General features: G+C 36.5%; 1 protein-coding gene across 13 annotated transcripts in view; it reads left to right on the top strand.

The window, feature by feature from the left end:
* The window catches only part of TENM3 (teneurin transmembrane protein 3), a 682045-nt gene that overhangs the window by 625849 nt on the left and 29955 nt on the right, over positions 1-26241 (top strand). For 7 of the 13 annotated variants that reach the window (XM_071213974.1, XM_058304879.2, XM_058305132.2 and 4 more), the window contains 4 exons: positions 239-259; positions 8192-8424; positions 9514-9668; positions 10434-11308. In XM_071213974.1, coding sequence (XP_071070075.1) covers positions 239-259; positions 8192-8424; positions 9514-9668; positions 10434-11308 — 1284 coding nt within the window. The remainder of the gene's footprint in view (positions 1-238; positions 260-8191; positions 8425-9513; positions 9669-10433; positions 11309-26241) is intronic. The other 6 variants (XM_058304951.2, XM_058305219.1, XM_058305178.2 and 3 more) reach the window with 2 other exon arrangements.

Raw genomic sequence — 26241 nt, 5'->3', positions numbered from 1 at the left:
AATTGTTGTCTTTGCTTTGTTCATTTACATGTGGTTATCAAAAATCATCCTGTTCTCTAAATTATCCTATTCTCTAATTTATAGGCCTTAGCCTATAAAATTCATTTCCAGTGTTACTTCTATTTAAACTGGCAGTTTTCTGTACAAATAATTAAAATCTCAGTATTTAACTCATTCTATTTTAGGAGCCTTTTCTAACTGTTCTTTTTTTTTACCTTTTTTATCTGCTTCCACCAAGAAATAAAGATTTTAGACATAGGTAAGCATCTTGCTTAAAGGTTATTCTGTGTTTTCAAATGTCCTTTTTACATTTCATCATAACTCTGAAACAGTTTCTAACATTTCATCATATGAGAGGACACTCAGTATCACAGGACATCTAAAGAATCAAAACTCCTTAATTGAACTAATATTATACAATATATTGCCAATTAATATTATGCAGTATAATTTGGGGTGTATTTATCACAAAATAAATTGTTACCAAAAAAGTGTTACAATGTATATTTGATAACAAAAAAGATTACCAAGCTTCAGTTATTGACTCACATATTCTAAGCCATATTGACCAGAACAAATGGAGAGTTTTAAGTATTAAGTAGGCTGTGTACTTTTTGACCAATAGCAAGGGTAAATGCTTGCTTTGTTAGCCTGAAACTTACTAAATTTGGGAGACCCTACTTAAGAAAATGAATCAAAAATATTTTACTTTGTAAAATTTTTAAAAACATGCGATCTTGTGAACGTATTCTCAGGGCCCCTCACTGGGTCTAGAAGGGACACGTGAAAGGGGTGATCCCTGGAGCTTGAGCTTCGTAAGCCTCTTGGTAAATCCATGTCTGCCTGGAGTTTATATTTACCCAAAGTTGGGAGAGTTGCTAGACTTGACTTTTACAAGCAGTGTTTTCATTGGCCTTATTATGGAGGGAAAGACTGTCTTCAAGGCTAAGGATAAATAGAGTTGAAGCAAATATACAGGCTCAAAAGTTTTTCATAATCTATTTGCTATGTATACTTAGCTGGAGAAGGTAGAGTAAAGGCTTTTATGGGCACTTTCAACTGAAAAACGCTCCTCAGAACAGCAAAAATAAAGGGGGGGGGTGGAATCAATATGTTTTAATGTAAAGCTAGCAAAAATCAAGACAGGTTGGACATGCTAGTTATAGTTAGACCATTAAAATATCTAATGAAATCATATCAAAATTTTATTTGAGGTCCTTTAAGGCAACATACTTATTTAAATTATTGTGTGAGACTGACAACTAAGAAATAAAAACCAAAGTTCTACTGAAAGGTGGATAGCTGTTGCATGTAGATATGACCAGGCATCGTCCCATAACCTTTTTCTAAGATCCTCTGTTGATCTTGTACTATCAGCTAAAAACTCAGTCACATGCTAAGATTAACACTGAAGTTCTCCTGGCTACTGGGAATTCAGAGTTTTGCTATTAGAAACCACAGCAGAATGTCAAAAATTTTTTTGACTTTGTTTTTTTGGTAGCTGTGGAGAAAAGAGGAAAGACAGACAGTGCAAGCATCAACTAAATGTGAAAGTGCTGGAGGCACTACAGAAAAAACTATCAAAGCTGATACCTTTTTAACAAGCTGGCCTATAATATGCCAGGCACAGTGCCAGTTATTTTATATATGTCATCACAGATCTACACAACAATCCTTCAGGGTTACAGATGAGGTAACCGAGGTGCAAGAAAGTTAACATATCTTCCCCAAGATGCGGAACTAGGAAGTGGGCAGCAGAAATTTGAACCACTCTAAAAACTGTTCTTTTCACCACACCACACAGCTGGATTTTTATGATGTCCCAATGGCTATGTTTCTATAGGGTGAGTCCCTGGGTATGCAAAAGCTGGACTTTTTTCCCAGTCATTTGACAAATTACTTAGAACTATAATCTCTGTCTCTGGAAAAAAGAATCTATAAGATTAGAAGTACATTATTGTCAACAATACTTTATAATATAGACTCATATGTACTAACAATGTTGTTTGGCAGTGATACTGTAATTCCTCTCTCATGATTTCCCTTAACCTTTCTTCTGTGTATGTTATCATGGCTAAATATGGGGCTGTGTATTTCTTCTATGTGCCATGCATATAAAATACATTGTTTGGGTTTTATATTGATATTCATCTTTATTAAATCAAAGTGTTAACTGATTACCTACCATGTCTTAGACACTTGACAAATAGTTTAAGACAGAGTACCTCCTCTCAGAACTCATAATCTAGTAAGGGAAAAAGATAAATATGTGACAAATAGCAATTATCAGTATCACTTAATCACAATGACAATCACATTATAATAATCCATGGCATATAATGTGAGGTTAACTTGGTAGAGGAAAAGTTTACTGTATAATGGGAGTATGATAAGGAAAAACTTTCTGGAAGGGTTGATGTTTAAACCATTCCAAAAAATGAAGTCTGCTTAAACAGAACAAGAAGAAAGAACAGCTGTAGCAAGAAAAGAAAAGAAAAAAAAAAGTAACTGAAAACTGAAGTCTAGTAAAGAGATGAGCAAGACATGTTCTCTACCTGAATGGAGCAGGGAATGCAGCTGGTGATAATGAGAGATACAAGTAGAAAGGCAGTTTAGGGTCAGATTGTTTAGGACCCTGAATGTTCTAAAGATTTTACTCTTCTCCAGGATAACAGAGACAGTGGAGAACCATTTTATGAACTTGAACAAGTATTGGCATACTCAGCGACCTTTTAGAAAGATTAATCTGGTATCTTTATTCAGAATGACTTGAAGATGCATTAGAAAGCTGTTGCATTAAACCATGAGATACTAGATGCCTAAAATAGGATGGCTGGCACTGAAGGAAATCAACCCAAAAAATGAAGGAAGGCAGTTTAAATGGACAGACTCTATATGGGTGATAAGGAAGAAAAAGCCAGAAAATGGCCAAGGTTTTTGAGCCCAAGTCATCAAATAGATGATGATGTCATTGATAAAAATCAGGATTCTGTTTGCTTAACAGCCTAATTAATCAAAATTGGCTTAACAAAATCAACATATTTCGACTCACTGGAACTTTTTCATTTAGTTTAAAAAATTAAAACTGTCTTGAGATGCTTCTTCCTGTTTGCCTGCTGATATCATCTTCCTTTTCCTGGTTAATGGGCTTTTGCCTGACTTTCCCCCATGTCCTCACTTTCCTGGCTAGCAGAAAAGTCATAAGAGGCTTAGGAATAAGTGATAGGAAGAAAAAGAAATTGAAGAATGTATATAAATCTATAAAAATGAGTGGTATTGTTAATTATTAATGATTAAATAAAATATAAAAATGCATGCTTATGGACCTTTTATTATATTCATTAACATATAAGTAGCCTCATTTTTTAATTGGACTAATGGGGAAGTTAGTTAATAAAAGTATTCCAATAACAAAACAAATATAAAAGTGCACAGTTTTATTATTTTATAATGGAGACAGTATACTGTTATGCCAAATTAATAAATAATTCCAGGATATTATAGCAAATAAATGTCCTTAGCTTCTTAATGTATCAAATTTTTTATAAAAATGGTCATTTCTAAAGTGCTTTAAAAATGTTGTTCTTTTGGATTTGCTGAACATTGCCTCCTATGATGTTTATATATGTGAGTTTGCTAAAAGACCCCTTTTACTGGTAGTAAATTTTAGCTTATCCCTGTTCCAATTCTTTAAAATTCCAAAGTAAAGGAACTTTAATTAATTAATTAAAACCACGCAAGGGGATTTTAACACATAGAATTACAAATAAACCTTATGAAGTTTATATTACCAATTAAAGGAGCAGAGAGAGTGTCAATCACAGTCTGTGAATTTGAATCCAATTAAGTATATATAAACAAAATATTAAAAACTTGACTGAGCAATCCTTGCTGACTTAGTATTTGAAAACCAAACAGCCACAGAAATACCATATTCCAAACCACTACTTGCAATAACCTAAATAGTCTCGGTTACCAGGAAATAAGCAACTTTGTTCTTATATGGAAATATAATTTGTCATGCTTCTTCAAATGCTTTGAATTCTAACAGCAATGATACAATTTCCAAGGAAAAAGATAAAAGTGCTAGAATAATGTCTATTCTATGGCTTGTTCTTTGCAAAGATTTCTCTAGTTGAAGAAGGATGAATTATGACAAAATAAATGAGCAAATCATGCCTGCATTTACCACTGGATCTGTGTCTAGTTGAATAAGACTGTAGAGAAGATGGCTTGATAATTGTGATAATCTAGACAATTCAGGATGTGTTAAGAATCAAGGTGTAGTATACTAAATGTTTTTAACTTAATCTCAGTTTCTTGGGTTTTGCTATTAGTCAAAATCTTAACGTTATTTTAAACCTTTCTGAAACAGAAAAATTTCAGACAATCACACAAGAAGGCTGTTGTGTTCCTGCTACTGAACAGAGGTTTTCCAAAACCATGCATTTTATAAATCCCTGAACTCCAGCTGCCAGCTGTAAGCTGCCTTCAGTCACCATAGTCTCACATTTCCACACTAGATATATTACTGATCTAAAAACTCCCCACCCATTTGTACCAACAAATCAGCCTCTCTTGTGCTTTGGCTTTTCTTAGACTTTGGAAAGCAAGTACTAGCACACCTCAGCTTACATTAGGTGTCCTTGAATCCCAGCCCTTTCACACACATGCTTCAGAGTCTCTGCCAACATTCTGTCAACTATAAATTTCCTAACTCCTTTTTTTCTTTTAGTACTCTTTTCCGTTAGGAGAAGCTGGGATCTAAGAATCAATTCAAATTTACTATGCTAGGCTGCACTGCAGGGAATTTCTCCAGTCCTCATTTCCTACCATTCTGTGGGGAATATTTCCAGAGGCTAATTCTCTTCTCTAGGGCCACATATTCTTCCACATTTGTTCTTCCAGCCAACAGAGTTGTGTGCACAATTACTTTTGGTGGGTATTTTCAAAACCACTGACATATGTTGCTTGAGTTAGAAATTTCTGTGTCTTCAATGAAGGAGATGCCTCAGGACAGAAAATGAGCAAATGAAAGCACAGCTTTGGACATTGCCTTATAACTAGCTCACCCACTAATAAGGCTGATGCCAATAAAGTACAGCTTATGATGTGAATGTTCATTTCTTCTACAGGAAGAAAAATCATGGCCCATAGCTAGAGTGTGCTACCAGCACTCAAGCAGCCACCACAAAAATCTGTTTTGTTTTGTTCTCAAAATGAGGGACACAAAGTTACCTTTGTCATTACTATTGAAATAATTCAAAGTGAATGATTTAAGATGAGTCACATTGTTTAAATGGTCTAGGATGTTGTATGGTACATTAACATAGTATATAATAAGATGTCAGCAGGACTAAGGAAACATTTGAACCTATCCAAGTTTAGATAAATTTTTTCCTTGTAAATTTCAGAAGGCAAATCACATTAACAATAATTATTGCTCTTACAAACGTTTATGAGGCAGAAAACATACTGCAATATAAGAGGAGAAGAGAAAAAACAAATATTAAGAAACTAATGCTTATTGTTACAACCCAACTCCTCAAGGGCACAAGGTGGTCCGGCTGCAAGACCAAAGAATGCACCTGGTACTTAGTTAGGCATAAGCTTTATTAGGACTTACGGACAGAAGAGAGTCTCTGATGGCATTGATTCAGAGAATGTAGATAGCGCTCCACGAAGAGACGAGAAAATGAGGGGTGATGGGTAAGGGGTTTCAGAACAAGGACATTCCATAGGGTACGAGGAAAGGGTTCCTGCTAGGGTCCCGTGCAGCATAAACGCGGGGTGTGGTGATGTTGTCGCTCTGCTCATATAGGAAAGACATTTACCAAGGATGTTTACAGCTTTGGGAAAGCGATAGTTTACGATACCATCTATGCTTCTCTCCCCTCTGGGGAGGGCTATTAACCTTTAACTTACGTCTCGGTCACACAAGCGACCCCATGCTAAGGCCTTGGGTGGGGAGCGGGGTGCCCACAATTAAGTGCGTATTACATGCTAGGCACTGTTCTGAGGATGTTATATGTATTCATGTAATCCTCACGACATCATGTGCAATATGTATTTATTATTATTCCCTTTACAGAAAGAAATCTGAGGCACAGGTAGGTTAACTCGCCCAAGGTCACCAAGTGGGTAATGAAGCTGAGATTCAAACCCAGACAGTCTAGTTTAGACCTCATGCTCAAAGATACACAACTGACAGGGGGAAAAAATGTATGTGTAAACTCATCATGCAGCTATTCATAATCGCCATATAGTCAGGGAGGTAGGAAAGATTGGAAAGTCTCTCCAGTGTCACTGTCTTTCCAACAAGATCCAGTCTGCCACTCCATCAACTACATCTACCTCAAAAACCAGTTCTGTCAATATCAGACAATTTACAGAAGAAAAACTCCAAAACCATTCTGAATTTTATATTGATATGTAACTCTTCAGTTTATTACAATGTAATGAACTACTGTATGAAGGAACACAGTATGTCTTGCTCCAGGCATCAACTTAGGAAAATGATGTAATAACACTTAGCATGGCAAGTTGATCATTTGATATAACCCAGTAGTTCTGAAATGCATTTATTTCATAAAAACTTGCATCTTTTATTGCTTTTTCATATCACTTTTCACCCTTTCACCCCTTTTCACACATATTTACACAACCAAGACCTCTTGCTCTAAAAGTTCTTAAAGACTAGAAAGGAGAACCCAGAAGCTGAAGGTAGTCGGGCCTTTGTGTGTCTGTATTTCTCTGTATCCCAACATCACACCCATAGAGCTCCTTAAAGCTCCACAGGGTCCCTGTGGCCGAGTGCATCCCCATGCTGTCCCTCTTACCAGTGTAAGAAACTAGCGGGAAAACGGTAACCTTTTATTTTAAAAATAGAATCTTCTACACGAACAATAAAGTACATATAGTCATCACTTAAAAGGAAGGGCATTAAGTAGTGAGAATTGTTTCAGTGGACCGTACTTGATAATGAGAAAACTACTACACCATTAGAATAAATGTTTTCATATAGAATTCGGTTTAAAGTACATGTTTTAGATGTTCACATATAAAATGGAAAAAAAAGCATATGTGTGTGTAAAGGGAGACAAGAGTGAAAGAATGAAAATGAAAAACCACGAAATGGAGTTTCTCATCAAAAGATATGCAGAATCTGCTGAATTCCTATCAGTTAATATCTTTGTCAGGACACCAAATCATTTGCACTCTTTTCAGATTTGTTTATTCTTAAGGCAATATTTGTACCATGGTACAAAATTACATTAATTCCTAAAACTGGGGTGTTGAATGTTTGAAGGAGATTAATTTTAAATTACAGCTATATGTCGTAGCTTGTCCACCCCATGGTTATGTTGGCCTTATTTTTCACAAATAATTGTAGATAAGATGGTTTACATTTATGCTACTTTATAAAATTGAGGCACTACATTTTATGAACAAATGTGTACATCTCGCCAAATTCACAGACAGGCTTTAGAGCTTAATTTACAAACTGTAAAAGTAAAACTATAGATCAGGCATTCTGACCCATGGCATTAGGCTACCAACTGAGACTGCCTCCTACAATTGGATAAGCTTATTTTAGTATTTAACACTGTAGCTCAGGACAAATATCATAACTGCATCGTGACTTTTCTGGATTATGATAGAGCAACCAAGACAGACACGATGCTACATTTTTTCAGGGGTGGGTGTATGGTTTGATTTCATAGGAACAGGGAAAAGGATAATTCCCTATGATAAGTTACAAAAGAAATAAGTAACATATTATAAATTTGAGAGTTTGAAAGACAGCCTCCCCCTGGAAGGAGCTTTGTCTACCTCTCAAGGGTACACATTACTGATGATTTTGCACTGAGCCGAGGAAGTTTAGAAACTTGCTTCTTTGTTTTAGGCTACAAACATATTGCCATATACAAGCTAATCGTTTTTAAGATGCCTATTAATAAATTGTTAAATCTTAAGCATTAGGCAAGGAAAGAAAACAATGTCAGAGGTTGCTACTACCAGTAATCACATTCTATGAAGTCATTATTAAATATATTGTTCATTTTCCAACCTTTAACAATGGATTTCAGTTTATAATTAGTATCTCATGATCTGCTTGATTTTGGTTTTAAATTCTCACTGTGTGTTAGGAATAACTTTCTTATGATGTTTCTGTGGTCCTTTTTTACAGCAGCAACCCAGCTCATAGATACTACCTTGCAACTGATCCAGTCACAGGAGATTTGTATGTTTCTGACACTAACACCCGCAGAATTTATCGCCCGAAGTCACTGACGGGTGCAAAAGACTTGACTAAAAATGCTGAAGTGGTTGCTGGGACAGGAGAGCAGTGCCTTCCATTTGATGAAGCCAGATGTGGGGACGGAGGGAAGGCAGTGGAAGCAACACTCATGAGTCCTAAAGGTAATGACAGCTATCAGCTTAAGGATTTCTTTTTATGAAAAAAAAAAAGTAGAAAATCTAGTTACTGCCTGATCACGTTTAATGCTGAGTCTAACATTTTACCCTCAACCTTGTTCTGGAAAGCTGTTTGACATCTAGTGTTTTTAAAAGCCATTAGTGTGGAGCTGCTAGAATCCTAAGTAGATCTTACAGTAAGTATTAGGTTCTTGGCATTTTTTATTATACCATTTTTTCAACTTTTCCAAAGAATAAAATAACACCACTATATTATTCAGGTCACATTCTGTTAAACTTCAAGGAAGTATCCACACTCTTTCATTGTCCTGGAATTTCTTTGTCATGAACGAGTCCCAGGCCTCCTTAAAAACCATCACTAAGCAACCCTCTTAGCCCTCCCCCAGTTTGGAGCTGTTAAACTTTTGTTTCTATGCCATGGGAAAAATGCTTGCTGTGAGGAATTTCTGGAGGTAACAAGGCCTAAAATTCTATGTGATAAATGTTTCTAGCTTTTAAACCAGTCCGAACTGACTCCTTGCCATTCAGTCAGTCAGGGCTGACTCTTATATGCCATTCATTACTATGGTGTTTGGTTTTTGGTTTGTGGGCTTTATTTTTTGTCATAACAGCCATTGCCTATTTTGTGAACAAGGACTGGAAAAGTATTTGTTGTACTGAATTATTCATAATAGCAAATTTCATGAAACAAGGTCAACAAAACACTAGCCTTGGCTTAGATCAGTTTTTGTTAGAAAAATATTACTATAAGTTCACTGTAACAGAATTTCACCTCTTTCTATATTTGTCCACAATAACATTATATAGACCTTGTAATTTTATATTTAAAACGTACAGGTACTATGTATGTGATTTATACACTCACTGGAGATTCTTAAAAATTTGGATTATTTCTTTATTTTGTTCTATAAATGTCTGTGCTGAGTTTTTCCTAATGTGCTTGTAATCTGCAGTCCTGCTACTTATTCCCCATGGTATTACTGGGATTAAATTTGAGTTTATTGATGGGCCTACAGTTTAATGAAAATTAATCATTTTTGAAATATCAGTGACACTTACTTCTCTTGGATAAAGGAATGGCTATTGATAAAAATGGATTAATCTACTTTGTTGATGGAACCATGATCAGAAAAGTAGATCAAAATGGAATCATATCAACTCTCCTGGGCTCTAATGATCTGACATCAGCCAGACCTTTAACATGTGACACCAGCATGCACATCGGCCAGGTAGTTAAAAGATTAAGCTGAAATGTTTTTCTTACAACTGACTTGATTTACTATGTGAGTAGTAATGGCACTATATTAAAACTGCACATATCATGTGTGGCAGTATTTGTGATAAAGCTGTTGCATTTAAATGTATATCAGGTGGTTAAAAGGCTATTTTCTATAATTCTGCATGTGATGAATTCAGTGAGATAGAGAACAATTATCACTAAGAAATGCTAAGTATTTGTGATAAAATACAAGGAGCAGCATGCAGATATTCCAAAAGGAACAAACCAGCTTAAATCTCTAATCTTTTGATTGCATGAGTTCCTTAAGTGGAGAGAGAACCCATTATGATTACTCCCAAGGGACTTATATTTAGAATTAAGAACTTTATTGGCCTGGCTAAAAATACAATAGAATAGTAATGTACTCATAACCTAAAAAGCCCTGACATTTGTTGGTTATTATTACTTTATGGAGGCAAAACAGGAACATATGTGTTCCTATTTCATTGAGAGCTATTGACTCATTCCTTAGAGATTCATTTGCTATTTGGGTATGGCTAACATATCTTACGATGAGCAGCCTTTTCAAATAAAATGTTATGCACTACATTTGTCTTCACTCAAAATTTTTAAGTTTATTTCACTGGCTATTAAAAAAACAATTTTAAAACAGTTTTATCAAATTAAAGCTAATTTCACTGAATAGTCTAATTTACTCTTCTGACAAATTAACTGCAGTGCAGTAACTAACTAGACCATTTCTTTTTTTATTCAGGTACGTCTGGAATGGCCAACTGACCTAGCCATTAACCCTATGGATAATTCCATTTACGTCCTGGATAATAATGTAGTTTTACAGATCACTGAAAACCGTCAAGTTCGCATTGCTGCCGGACGGCCCATGCACTGTCAGGTGCCTGGAGTGGAATATTCTGTGGGGAAGCATGCAGTTCAGACAACCCTGGAGTCGGCTACTGCCATTGCTGTGTCCTACAGTGGAGTCCTGTACATTACTGAAACCGATGAAAAGAAAATTAACCGAATAAGGCAGGTCACAACGGATGGGGAAATCTCCTTAGTTGCTGGAATACCTTCAGAGTGTGACTGTAAAAATGATGCCAACTGTGACTGCTATCAGAGTGGAGATGGCTACGCCAAAGATGCCAAACTTAATGCTCCATCTTCCTTGGCTGCCTCTCCAGATGGCACACTGTATATTGCAGATCTAGGGAATATTCGGATCCGGGCAGTGTCCAAGAATAAGCCTTTACTTAACTCTATGAACTTCTATGAAGTGGCCTCTCCAACTGACCAAGAACTCTACATCTTTGACATCAACGGCACTCACCAGTATACCGTCAGTTTAGTCACTGGTGACTACCTGTACAACTTTAGCTACAGCAATGACAATGACATCACTGCCGTGACAGACAGCAATGGCAATACCCTGAGAATCAGACGGGACCCAAATCGGATGCCTGTTCGCGTGGTTTCTCCTGACAACCAAGTGATATGGTTGACAATAGGAACAAATGGGTGTTTGAAGAGCATGACCGCTCAAGGACTAGAATTAGTTTTATTTACGTATCATGGCAATAGTGGCCTTTTAGCCACTAAAAGTGATGAAACTGGATGGACAACGTTTTTTGAGTAAGTATATCGAAATTCTTGGATTATAAAATACTGTAAATCTAATAATCTTAAGGGCAGGATTATATTATATATAAATGTAAGGATCCAGGTTTTGTGGGGCCTGAAGCTTATATAATTTTTGGATCCCTCTTTATAAAAAGAAGGCAAAATTATGACGTACAAAATAGATGTAGGGCCTTGGAAGAAGAGACCCACACAAGTGAGAAACCCTGTAGCTTAAATTTCATTAGCTTCAAAGTAAATCTACGTCTGCTTAAGGATTAACATTCTGCTTTATGCAGTCCCACTATATTCCCAGCAGACCTTTCCAGAAACATACTACCACTTTGATTTTAGGCATAAACCTTTGGGTGTGGATGTCCCTATTTGATATAGCTGACTGTTGGGAACTTTCACTGAAGAAAAGCTTTAAAAGATTCACCATTTACTTTACTGCTTACATCAGTAATACAAATGTTATTCTTATCAAATAGAAGGACTTAGTTTTTTATTATCAGTTATTGGAGATGCTAAATTGTACTTAAAAGAACCTTTACATCTAAATGCAAATAAGGAATTACTGGTAGCTGCTTGAAAACATATTAAATAGTATGAGGCTCGTCTAGCCCCAGGGTATTCTACTAAATATCTGGAATAGTGGCCCAGGAAATCACATTTTGTGAGGTCAATAAGAATAAAATGCAAATTAGCCATCATATATCTTATGGTATGTGTACTTTGCAATGAAAGCATGTGTAAAATCCTGTTTGGGGAAACGGACTTTGGCCCAGTGGTTAGGGCGTCCGTCTACCATATGGGAGGTCCGCGGTTCAAACCCCGGGCCTCCTTGACCCGTGTGGAGCTGGCCATGCGCAGTGCTGATGCGCACAAGGAGTGCCGTGCCACGCAAGGGTGTCCCCCGCGTGGGGGAGCCCCACGCGCAAGGAGTGCGCCCGTGAGGAGAGCCGCCCAGCGTGAAAAGAAAGAGCAGCCTGCCCGGGAATGGCACCGCCCACACTTCCCGTGCCGCTGACGACAACAGAAGCGGACAAAGAAACAAGACGCAGCAAATAGACACCAAGAACAGACAACCAGGGGAGGGGGGGAAATTAAATAAATAAATAAATCTTTAAAAAAAAAAAATCCTGTTTGATCGCTTGTTCATTTGACTAACACTGCATAGGCCATGAGGGAAAATTTGATATACAGAGATGGCATGTTGACAAATTCAGAATAATCCTTGAAATGAGTATTGAGTTCCTTAGTGTTTTTACAATGATAGGTTGAAGGAAAAGAAGCACAACTCTAAAATTAAAAACTCAGTAGACAAAATGATTCACTATACAAATATTTTCTTATACAACTTTTCTGCATTAGCTCTCAAACATAAAGCTTAGTTTTCCTGTAGCTCGAATTGCTTCTCTTTTTTGACAGATAACTTTTTAATAAAATGAATGTTACCCAGCAGCATGATTTTTGTCAGAGGAACAAGCCTTTTCAATTGAATTGCATTAAAATTCTGTTCTTAGCGTTCCTTTTGCTCATTTTAGGATCGCAATAGGAAAGAAATAAATTGGAAGTTAATGGAAAGCATTTCCTTTGCACTGTTTTCAAAGTGATAGCAGGCTATATTGCCAAAGAGGCAAAAAAGAGCATAGAAAAAGTTCTACCATCAGATAAGACTGGGCAGGAGAGCTGCTCTGATTATAAGATCTTCAGGAAATGATGATGGCATTGGTGGGGTTTCAGTTTAGTTGAAAGCAGGGAAAAAATAGAGAAATAAGTTTTAGTACAGTCTAGGACCCAGGCCCTGCTCTGTGGGCCATTTTTGAACGTGTCCTTATTTTGTACCTGGGAACTGACACTGCACAGAAGTTCATCTGTGTGTTACACCTAACGTGTGAACATCTTGCAACAGTTACAGTGGTTTACTTCTGACCCACAAATGAAATTTAATCAAGTTTGGAAAGTTAGAGGAAGGGATATAGATTTTTGGTAGGGTTGGTGTGGGATTGTATACATTAAAATTTGAGAGGTTTACTTTTTTCAAATAATAGTGCACAAAGATGACATATTTCTTTAGTATAACAAACACCCTCCAAAAATTTCAAGCTTAGTCAAGAGTCAGCACAATAGCTAGAGTACAGATTGATTGGCAAGCCAGTCTTACGAATATAATAGGCAAGCATTGTTTTGAAGAATGAAAGTTTTTAGCTAATTAAAATACATTACAACCATTTTCACTAATAGAAACTCATTGCACATTATACTTAAAGTTATAGCTATTAACTTTTATATCTACAGAAGTTGCATTTTTTAAATATAACCCTCACAATTTTATCTATATGATATATATCCTTAAATATAGTGGTTTAACAAACCAGTGTTTGAAAAATAACTTTTCTAATGAAATGAATAGAACTTTTAAAATAAAATGAATAGAAATACTATTTTGAAAAAAAGCAGTGCTTTTGTTAATTTTCCCTGAGATGTCTAGAGCAAAGACATGACTAATTTCTAAGGAGCATTTATGCATTTTTGCAAAATAATGTATTACTGTTTGAGACAGAAAGAAAATAGGACACTTAACCCAAGGAAGTCAGAATCACCATGTAGAATGACAAATGATCTTTGTTTTATCTTCCAAGCATTCTTATAATTTTACTGTGAATGAACAAGTATTAATCTTTTCTAAGGATTAGAAACTTTAAAACACATTCAAAAGCACAAAAAGAAGGGGCGTAATGGAGAGTCATAATCAGGCACCCCTCCAAAACTATTCTCTATGTTCTGACAGAGCAGCACATTTTATCGGTATAAGCTTAATTAAGATTGTAATTAGACATCCTTAACCCCTAGCTCTGCTCATCAGAGCCTTGACAAGTTTCTACTTAGAGTTCTTAACCTTTTTTGTTCCACAGACTCCTTTGCCAGACAGGTGAAAACCAGAGACCCCTTACTAAGTCCACACTACACTGTGTATTAATAAAGAGATCACACCTGCACCAACACATCCCCACAAGAATGTTTTCTTAAATTTCAGTTCAAGCTCACGGACCGCTTGTTAAGAACCCCTGGCTTACATCCTGCCTTGGGAAAGCAGCTTGGATGTGAAGGCCCTAAAAGAGGCAGCAGAGGATTTCCCTTGTTTTTGTAATCATTCGTAAGCTAGCAGAATCCCCGAATATTAGTACATATCTGTAACCTTTTTTTTTTTTTTTTCAAATTTTCATAGTACCACAGGTCATATTTAGACCTTATAAAGGATCCTGTCATTTCATAAAGAAGGGATTTGAGAAGTTTGACAACAGCAAGAGTTTTACCAAAACCAGGGCACTGTTAAAAAAACAAAAAAGCAATTCCTAGTTGAAAAATGCCTGCCTGCTGTGACTTTCCTTGAGCTGGTGCATGTTTTATAATAATCTTTATGGGCATAAATACCTTCCAAAGATAAATGAAACTTTTCTGCCCAAATTCTCTCTCTAGCTGGCCTAACGTCTAAAAAGCTCTGAGAAAGCGCATTTTCCTTTATAGGATAGAAACACATGGAAGAAGACCTGGATCAATAAATTTGTCTACTGACAAAAATACAGTTGCCCTATTTCTAGCAAAGAAATTTTAAAAGAGAATCACCTCAAATATTTTAATTTTGTTCCTTTTTTCTTAGTACAAACTTTAGTTTACCATTAGCCTCTCACAGTACTGCTTTGAATACAGAATGAAAGTAAAAGTGCTTTATAAAATTCAAACCATTTAATTATTTTTGTGGTCCCCACAACTGCTGGGAAGGTTGCAGTGCATACAGAATTCTCCCAATAGTTATCTCTTGGGTGAAGGAATAGAGGAATAAACCAGAGTTGTAGACAGGTGAATATTTATCTAAAGAGAGGAGTTTCATAAATCCTATAGCTGGTATGTGCTAAGGACCCCATTAAAAGAGTACTATGTAAATGCTTGCTTGCTTTCTGAGAGATTTGGACCTCTCTGTACCAATAGTTAATTCTAAAAATGTTAACAGTCCCATTTTTGTTAGTGATTTTTCATTATATTTACACAGTCTTAAGTTTATTTGCTTTCTTTCTGCTTTAGAAAATAAGGGCTTCCTTAATTGATCTTGTTATTCAAATTAAGCCAAAAAAATATTATTTCATATTGCTACGACTTCCTTCTGAAATCATTTTTCATTTTTTATAATCTTAATCCCGCCAAAAAAAATAATAATAAGTTAGGACATAAAACATTTTCCCATGCAGATTCAGCTTACATATTGTTGTATATGATATCAGATAGAAAAGGAAAGCTAATTCCCAACTTAAAGTTCTTATTTACCAATAAAGTGGTCAGGGAGACTGTTAAGGTACACAGATGGTTTCTTAAGCATGAGAACCTTCGCTGCAAAAATGGGAGACATTTTTCTTCTTGACAACAATCTCTCTCCATGTTACTTGTAGTTATGATGTCCTGATTGTGATTCATTAGAGAAGTGGCCAGTATTCCCAGACATGCCACCGGATGGCATGACGGCAAGATGGTAGTGGTTACCAAATGGTTTATAATTCAGCTTTTAAATCACTGATTTAGACTAAAATGCTTCATAAGCTGAATAACTGATTTTTTAAAAAAGATTTATTTATTTATTTCTCCCCCCTCCCTCCATCGTCTGCTCTCTGTGTCCATTTGCTGTATGTCCTTCTGTGTCTGCTTGTATTCTCATTAGGCAGCTCCGGGAACCGATCCTGGGACCTTCCAGAGTGGGAGAGAGGTGCTCTCTCTTGTGCCACTTCAGCTCCCTGATCTGTGTCTCTTACTGTCTGTCTCCCCTGTGTCTCTCTATATTGCGGCATCTTGCTGCATTAGCTCTCCGCGTGGGCCAGCACTCCTGCGCAGGCCAGCATTGCTTGCACGGGGCAGCACTCTGCATGGGTCAGCTCAGTACATGGGCCGGCTTGCCTTCACCATGAGGCCCTGGGTATAGAACCCTGGACTAGACAGGAGCCCCACTGCCTGAGCACATCCACTTCCCTGAATAACTGATTGTTACTCACTGAATAGTAGCTGCTTTGTCTCTGACCTATTCTTCTATTGACTTCTATTGGGCAGGAGATGGGATGTCTGGCTAGCTAATGGAGTCTTCTTGTGTGGTTACATGCGATAAATCTGGTTTCTCTCTTCACTTAACAGTAGGTTCTGTGCCATTCTGCTCTTTATGCTATTTGCAAACAATTTTTGCACATTATAATTCCTTAACTAAAGACATTCCAAGGAAATCAAAGAGATCGTACTTGCTAAAAGTATATTATATTAAAAGTTCATACTCAAAATGAAACCAGTTTTTATAGCTGAATGCACAAAAAATCAAATCCAGTGTGTTGAATTAGGCAGTAGAATAAATTATTGAATAGTAAATGACATTTCATAGTTCTCTGCTTGCTTACCCACGCAAAATATAAACATTTAGAGAGCATATCTAGAGAATCTTCTGTCTGGTTAAAAGAGACAACATGGAATAAAGCTGTGAATTCTGGCTGATATGCACATGCATGCCGTCAGGTTAGTGGCAGTTTTCCTGTCCTGGGAAATTGTGAATACTTGGAGCTCTGTATTTGTGGAGCTGATGCTCATCTTTTGTGAGCTCTATTCAGATTCACAGAACAAGGAGATGAGTTTCAGCTTTTACACATTTATGTAAGTAGACATGGGTCTCTAGTTTCTCATTTGGATGCTTTATTGTCCCTCATTCTAACTTAGCAATTTCAGAATGAGCTTCTGAACCATTTCTTTATAATGAACTTAACTCTGCACCCATGGCAAACCTGCAGCACCCCCTGAAACATCAGTTCTGATACTCTGGCAGGGTATCAGAGAGGGGCTCTCAAAGGAGGAAAAACGGGCAGTATAACTAGTACCTGTGCTACACCTAAGACAACTTCAAATTCAAAATACTGTACAGAAAGCAGAGATAATGCAGGAAATCCCATGGTTATTATTGCAAATTAGGAAAAGACAGGTCCATTCTTGTTGGTGCTGGACCACTCTGAAGCCGCCTAACACCTGCACGGCATCATGGTCTCCTTCTGCCTGTATCACTGTAATAGATTCTGATGTTAGGAAAAGTATAGCGGCATCTTCCATAGGACAAAATCGAGAGGATAGCTTTTCCTGTGATAGGAATCACATACAACCTTAGAAGCTCAAACCATATTTCAGTGTTGTTTCTGTCAAACACTGCATTAAAAACTAGCCCATTTTATAAAATACATACCTAAAAACAGTGCTCAACCCCTGTCTTTTATTCCTTTTTCTTGTTCTTTATGGGGGAAAACAGTTAGGAAATTAAAAGTGATTTGTAAAAGACTGTATCAGCTTATCACTTAAAATCATGGGAAAGTGCTATGGTTGATTTCCATTTTGCTGCTTTAATTGTTTAATAATTTTATTTTAAATTTATAACTATAATGTATATTCCCAGGGACATCAATTAAAAATGTGTAGTCAATTGAATAAAGTGGCTACTGCACATTTCAAGTATTAACCTGAACACTATTAATATTAAGGCAAGACTTGATTTAATCATATATTTCTCTTTTGCAGCTTAGTTTTAAAAAATTAATGAGTTCTGTCCATTTTTCAAAAGAGAATAAAGGAAATGGGGAAAATATGTTATTTGGAATATTAGAAAAATACCAGAAAAAAATAAAAACAGATTGGTCTGATTTTCTCAGTCTCCATCTTATCAGCTGTATCTCTGGAGTGTGTTGATAATTGCATAGGCAAGGTTAACTCTCACAGTGTGTTCATTTAGCAAATTAATGTTCTAGATGTGCTAAACCACTCCATAAGAGTTCAGATGTGAATAAATGCAGCTTCCAAAAATGCCAAATTCCCTCTTTAAACTAATTACATAACTTCAAATTAGACAGACGATCTGATAGCCACGTATCTATGAGTGTTTCATCAACTTGCCTTATTCAGTGATTATCAAATGATTTACCCTAATACTAAATAATACACACCAGCCATTTTAAGTGACTGTTTGATAATAGAGCAAGAAATTTACACACTGACATGGTTGTCACTTTCTGTTGTTTACAATCACAGAACTGAATTGGCTGTTTTACAGAGATGCTCCAACAGCTTTGACTCCTTTCTGTGATAACCAAAAAAAAGCAACTTCAGCAGTCCTCACTCCTGGTGACCCTAAAGCCTCAGCCTCCAGGGAAATGTTCAACACAGAGAAAACCCCTTGTTTATATTCCAAGATGCTATTATGGCTTCAGACTGTCTTGAGGCTGCAAATGCGGAACTAGTACAGACACTGCTCTATTCTTCTGAACTGTATCCCGGGAAGGCATTCTATGGAACAGATAAGATAACTGGATACCTTACACATATTTCAATTCACTCTAAGAGATTACAGTCCCTAATTCCTCATTTATCATCCCTCCCGTCTATCACCACTATCTGAGACACACACTTCAAAACAAATTTCTTAGATCTCAAGTTGGTCCCAAAGTTCAGTGGTTCTTAAAGTGATAGCCACAAAGCTTCTGAGAAGTTTTGATGTAAGCAAATAGCACTTTGTATCTCTGACTAAAAACTAGGCGCTTCCCCCTTTAAATATATTTTAAGAATATAAGTCTGATATATATTGAGATTTTTCCATCTCTTTCAATGAAAAACAGGCCAAAAACTTTTAGTTTTGTTAAAGGAACTAATCAATAAATTTAACTATTTAATGAGTACAGGTCAAACATCAGATAGAAGGAAGCTCTCACTCTATATCAAACTCCAGAAGGGGAAAGAAGGAACAAAGTTCTAATCTAATCAAGAGAACCATAAACCTTCCCTGAAATTAGAAGAAAACACTTTACTTCCAGGTGATGTTTTTAAGCTAGGTCAGTGTCTTAGTTTGTCAGGGCTACTATGAAAAATACCACAGACTGGCTGGCATAAGCAAAAGGAGTTTCTTGGCTCACAGTTGGGAGACTAGAAGTCCAAAATCAAGGTGCTGGCAGGCTGTGCCTCCTGTGTCTGAAGTCTCTGGTGTCCTTGTGGCAGTCTGCTGGCAGCCTGTACCCACTGCCACACAGCCATCTCTATTGTCCTCCTGGGGCTTGTACTTCTACATCCAAATTTCCTTTGCTTCTGAGGACTCCAGTCATATCAGATTAAGGCCCGCCATAATTTTTTTGGCCTTGTTTATAAAAAGATTCTTGGAAGATCCTGTTTACAAATGAGTTCACATCCACAGGGCCAGGGTTTAGGACTAGAACATGTCTTTATGGAGGACGTGTTTCAGTCTCTCACAGGCAATTATAATCACAGTAACAAAGATTACAAGAATTTTATATTCTGGAGAAGCAAAACAGCTGAGTATCTAAATACATCAGACAATTCCTAGATAAAACAAGAAAGATTCAGGATGACTAAATCTTAAAACTCTTAAGACCTAAAGGGAGATCAGAATCAATTTATAGTTATTTATAATTTAGAGGAAGGTTATGCCTAACAGTTTATCCCCATGTATGTATCTGTGCATATTTAATTAAAAATTCACCCATTTAGGCCCCATTAATTTAATAAAGAGTCCTATTTTTTTACTAAATTTTTAAAATGTACCTTATTTTCCTTAATGAAAGATGTATTCCAGTGGGCATGATTAGACTGGGTCAAAACTACATGGAACTGGCCTCATAAGAGCAGCCCCTTGGGAGGCATTGTTTCCGAAAGCAATTATGCCACTTAAATTGAGTCTTTAGTGCTGTATCACAAAGGCTAACTAATAGGCAAATTATGAAATTATTTCAAAAATCATAGGCATCAATAAACTGGGAATTTTGTCCATGCTTTCTGGTCAGCAAGTATTTTTTTAGGTATCTCCTTTTTTTCCTGACATTCATTATTTACTCATGCAGTCATTCATTCAGTAAGAATTTACGATGTGCCAGGAACTGTTATTAGACCCTGGAGAATGCAGAGCTATAAGGCACATTCTCTCAAGGTGCTCAGAGTCCACTGAGGGAGACAGAAAAGTAATTAAAACAGAGAGTTGTTCAGTGTGCTCTGGAAGTACAGAGGAGAATCATCTAAATCAGATTAGGGACAGGGATGAGGAGAGAAAAACTTCCCAGGGGAGATAATTTTTAAGCTGAGTTTCAGAAGATAGGATTAAAGGTTAGCATGAAGAGGTCGCATTTTCTTGGCCAAAGGAAAGCAACTCATGCAGCAGAACATGGCAGGTTTTGGAAAGAATATAGAGTCCAGAATTCCGAGAGCAAAAAATGTATGTAAGGCAGTAGAAAGATGAGACTAGAGAGAGAGGAACTGTGGTAGTGATCCAGTGGGGCTTGTACTGACAAGCTGAAGCACTGGGTGGTCTGAGTAGATGCTCCGTCTTGGATAGAGAGGGGGCTCTATTGAAGGAGTTTAAACAGAGAAGGAACATGGTCAATCTGGGTGCAATATAAGGATGTACTTAAGATAGCAATGTGGAAGATGAAAAAGGGAAAGTTAGGAAGCAATAAATCTAAGAAATGAAGGCTGGGACCAGAGTTGGGCATTGAGATTACAGAGTAGAGAGTAATCACTAGGAGATGAAGTATAACTTGGTGACTGAATGAGAAATATGAGGAAAAAAGAATATTAGGGTAAGTCCCTGGTTTCTAACTTCAGTAACTAAGTGAATACGGAAATACAGGGAAGAAGTAGAGAAAAAGATAAATTCAGGTTTGGAAATTATAGATTTGAGGTCACTATCATATAATCTAATATGTGGTCCAAAATGTCCGATTAGGATTTGGGAGAAGCCAATTCTGGAGATGTGGCCACGAAAGCCAATGAGAGAGCTAGAACTGTGAGTACAAAGATCACACTTTTGAAAAGGGATGTAGAAAATCTGGTTATGAGTGGGGGAAAAAATGGTGTGAACATGTGAGTTTACACACTGGAGGTACCTGTGGCTATTAAAGAAAACAACTGTGTTTTCTACCTTCTGCTAGTTGATGTCATATTCCTAATTCTTGGAACCTTCCAATCTGCACCTTCCCTTGTACATTACATTACATTACTTTCTGTGTTTGTTTGCCTTTCTTTTCTCTTGCTCCTTAACTGCCAAGTTTTACTTGCTCTGCCTCCCTTACATCTCACACTTTGCACAATATACATTTTCTTTCTTAGAATTTGTAAATAAGATATTTTAGTCAAAATATTCTCTTCTTAGATTCTAAATCTCTCCATTAACTGCTACTGTTTTTCTTTTCAAGTCTATCTTATTCACCTCAGTTCCAAGTCATAGGAATTCATTAATTCCTTGATGCTGTTCTCTTACGTTCTCTCTTTTGTGAGCAGCAGCCTATGCAAATTTGAAAAGGCACTAGTCTAAAAACTTGGGTTCCTGTCCTTATTTGTCACTCGCTCCTAATTGTGTGACTCTGAGCAAGTCACAGTATCTCTCTGAACTTCTATGCCCTCACCTGTAAAATAAAAGTCATCTTAGTAATTAAAAATCCCTTCCTCCTCTAAAAATTGGTGATTCTGCCATTTTTTCCTCCAACTTCTCATCGCCTCATGGCAAGCCTCATTCCAAAAGAAACAACTGTTAACATTTCAATCAAACATAGTATTTTTCGTATTATGCTGGTGGTAGTAATAATAAATTTCTTTTTCCAAATGAGCATCCTACTCTTTCTTATCTTGTCACCTTACTTTCTTTCCCTCCTTGTCCTCACTCCCTGCACAGCCATGTGCTTGTGCATGGCTGAATCAGATCCTGCTCTGGGAAAGCAAAGTGCCAGAATACAAGGGGAAGAACAAAGGAAAAAGATGAGTTTGTCCTCTGTGCATTTATAGGCCCCATGGACTAAATCCAGAAGAATGAGGACATGCAGAGTTCTGACTTTCTTTTGGAACAAAATTTTCCCATGCCAGCAGCAGTCTATAAGTCTACATTTCCAAGACCTGCAAAAGACCTTTAAACAAGATGTGTCCCACTCACGTTACCCTTCCTCAGTCAATTTTTTTTCAAGTGGCTTAAACATGATCCTTCTCTTATTGATGGCTAACCCAGAATCCCTTGAACCCCTGAGGTCACTAATTCTCTAATGTCCTACTTGGCTGCCTTTGGCTTAAGGCCTGTGAATTTCAGAAGCGGGCATTATCACTTCGACAGTTCTGCCTGTCATAATGGCTATGTATGAAAAGAGGCACTGGGTCACTTTTCTTGAATTTGATCCCTTAAAAACATATTTGTAACTATCACTCTGCTCATTGTTCAAAAAAATTCTGGTAGAACCAGAGTTGAGGTAGTAAAGATCTCCCCCTGATCTCTCTGTTCCCCAAAATTCATGTTATCTGGGCTGTTTGGGAAAAAAAAAAAAGACAGTAGCAGCATAACTACAGACTACTGCCCTTTTTGTCTTTATAGAGCAAAACACAGGTCAGAATTCGTCCCATCAGCAAGACCTCTAATGAAAAGCAGCTGCAGCAAAGAAATTTAAACTGATGCTAAGCAGTCCTTCCTTCCCAGACTTGTAATCCTCACCTAGTCTCATCAAGAGCCTCTTAGCACTTGGGACAGAAATCATGTAAAATAATATACTTTTTCATTTTATTTTGCATTTTCTCTGTCATTTTTATAATATGAAGGTAGCAGTCAACTGTGTACCAGATAATCCTATGATTTGGGAGTTGGTTGATTGCTCTACCTACTAAAAAAAAGCCTTAGTGATGGATGCATTTTACATTGTGTAGAGCCTGGTTTTTTGAGGATTTCTTAATGACAGCATTGCTATTGAATTCACATAAATTATGTATTTGTCTATAAGGTAACTGTTCAAATAAAAAAGCCTCAGGTTTGTTCCCAGAATACGTAAATGTAAATTCTTTAATATTAGTGCTACAAATCACATTTTCACTGTTAAGAGTCCAAGTCATTCCACCTTTAGATGTTTAAATCAGGTTCTGTTCTGTTTTTGCTATTTGTGTACATATCAAGGAACACGTGCATACAAAATGTTCTACATTTTTAGTTTCAATAGTGTCAATAAATTTGTTCTACTTTTCCACAATAACAGATAAAAAGAAAAAAAGCATTGCTATAACAGATGGTAAGATTGCGGAGTTTTGTTTTTTGCTTTTTTACTGAGTGAAATCAAACCAAGGTTAAAATAGTTTAGACAGAAGAAATCATAAACTATTTGGTTTAGGATTCTGATTTTGTGAAATATGGATGGATGAACTGAGTCTATATGTTTTGAAATTGGACCTAATGATGGCATTCCAACATTTAGATTTGCTACAGATACCACTTAGTAATCTTTTCTTCAGTCACCTACTTGAACAAAAATAAAGATACAGAATAGCTGAATACCTTGGCCATATACATTTTTTGTTCTTAATAAAAGTCTTCCATAATTGGGAAAAATTCTAGAAGGACTTTTAAAAGAAGGGAAAAGGACATAGAATTACTGGAAGCATTTTTGTTTTGAACAAATAGTAACAAAATTTTATACTCTCTCCATAAAAAGGCAATTTTGGAACAGAAAACAGGATAGGTAGTACATGTAACGAAAAGACCAAATGTTAAGAAAAAATGTGAAAATTGCTTTTGAAAAGCCTAACATTGAGATCTCACCTCCCCTGTGAAGTCTTCCTTAAGTGCACTAGTTCTCTAAACTAATTATTCATGGATTACAGATTTCTAACATATTCTTAAAAAAGTGAAACATGGAAAACTTGATAGCTAATTGGCTAGAATATACTGAACTCTCAAAATACAGATTATGGTTTATGAAAAATAAAAAGCAAAGGAACTGCATAATGGTCATATTAGTGTCATAATAACTGGTTAATACAAAGGTGCTCTTTTATGAACACGGTTGAGAAGTCAACTGAAAACTGTGCTTTACCTACCTGAGGACTCTACTAGTCACATTAGATTGTGTGACTATTAACAGTAATGTTAGCAGTGTCTGTCAAAGCTTATATGAGCATGGTTCTCATTAAAACAAAAGAAAACAGAAACTCTTAATAGCTATATGAACTTGGGAAAGTTAATCTTTCTGGACTTCATATTCTTTTTCTTTAAAATAAGAGTAAAATTAGATATTAGAATAAAATCAGGGGAGCAAATGTGGCTCAAGCAGTTGAGCTCCTGCATCCCACACGGGAGGTCCCAGTTTCAAGCCCTGATACCTCCTTAAAACAAAACAAATGAAAAAACCAACTCAGGGGAGCCGATGTAGCTCAGTGGTTGAGCACCCGCTTCCCATATACAAGATGGTCCTGAGCTCATCCCTGGACTCCAGTACCATTAAAAAAAAAAAAAAAAGAATAAAATCAGATGATTAAAAAAAGTCTCCCCCAAATGTTGAGGAAGGGGAAAGAGAAACCACTCTCCTTAAACTAAAGAGGACTTTTGGGATTAGTTGTGGCTTTAAGTATAGTTGTTAGCAAGGAACATTTTCATAGATGGTCCAAAAAAGTAAGAGAAGGAGAGAGGAGCACGAAGGGAAGATGCAGGCAAAATAGGACTTTAGGAGCATGGTACCAATGAGCACACTTAAATATATGGACATTTTATAAAACATTCCAGCAAAGTCAAATAGCAATTCCTGTGTCATCTTACAGTCCAAAAACCTAACATGAAAGTAGAGAACAATCAGGAAAACCACTAAATGCCAGACTGTACCATATTAGACTTTCTTCCTCTGGTGGTATAAAAAGCTAATAAAAACATTCTCTGCTTAGATATCCCACCATCACCTTGAATTAAATGCATTTATATGTATTTAATATACATATATAGTTAGGGATATGGCAATGAAGCCAAACTAGCTCCCTTCACCACCTCCATTTGCAGTAATAATGCTGCCCCCTACCATCTAGGTTTCAAACCCAGGAGTCCTCTTTCCATCCTGTGTTGACACCTCTAAATCATTCTCTTAGGTTTATCCTATCTTTTCCATACCTGTTGCTACTCCTCCAATTCAAGCTCCTCTGTGTAGATCACTTCTGATTTAAGTCTCTTTCCCCCTCTAATCTATCCTACCACTACCAGATTTCCTAAAATCCTAAATGATTTGGTATAGATCTACCTGAAAATAAAAGGCATTTTAAAATCTATTCGATTGGAGAAAATCCTGTGTTACTCTCTACTTCCCAAATTTTGAGAAAGAAAAAAAAGGCAAGGAGATAAAGTTTATTAAACTGATTTCCTTCAACTTGCAACTACCCTTTCATTCTGTGAGCTTTCCCATTTCCAAATATACACGTGTCCTCTGAAAAATTAGAATACAATAAAAAAAAAAACAACCAAGTGTCTTGGAATTAGGTACTACTGAAAAATAAAAAATATATCATTATTCATGCCAGCCACTAATAATATACATAGGGGTTAAAATTACTGATGTTAGTAACTATAATGTTTTAAGACAATTGCTTTTTAGTTACCTTTTATTTTACTGCTAATTTTAGAATTATTTTCTTTCCCCAACTTGCTACATACCTGATATTCTAAGGGAAGGAGTGGGGGAGGAGAAGAGACTTTTGTGTTTTGGTAACTGGGTTTTAAAAATACACACGTGCACACACAATCTCAAAAGAAAAATAAATATTGTACAGCTTATCTTCCAGATCTTTTTGCCTTAAGTATTCTAATCACTATCTATGCAAATGTATGCTTATTGGCCCTAACAAACTCAATGAAGCTATTTAATTGCTATCTTATGTATTTTCTATATGCAACATGATCAAAGTGCCTTGAATAATAGAATACTGTGCCTTTTTTTCACTCCACATAGGCACACATGGGATCTCATAAAGCTGGGAACAAATGTCCTTGTCTTTTACAAGGACATTACACAAAATGCAACTTTTTGTGGCATGAAATCCAACCTTGAACAAAGCCAGTGCCTACTCCCAAAGTAGGGCATAAACCAAAACAGGAATAGAAC

The sequence above is a fragment of the Dasypus novemcinctus genome, chromosome 1, assembly GCF_030445035.2.
Source record: "Dasypus novemcinctus isolate mDasNov1 chromosome 1, mDasNov1.1.hap2, whole genome shotgun sequence".
Lineage (NCBI taxonomy): Eukaryota > Metazoa > Chordata > Mammalia > Cingulata > Dasypodidae > Dasypus > Dasypus novemcinctus.
The sequence above is the reverse complement of the archived record's forward strand: the minus strand, read 5'-3'. Positions and strand labels throughout refer to the sequence as shown.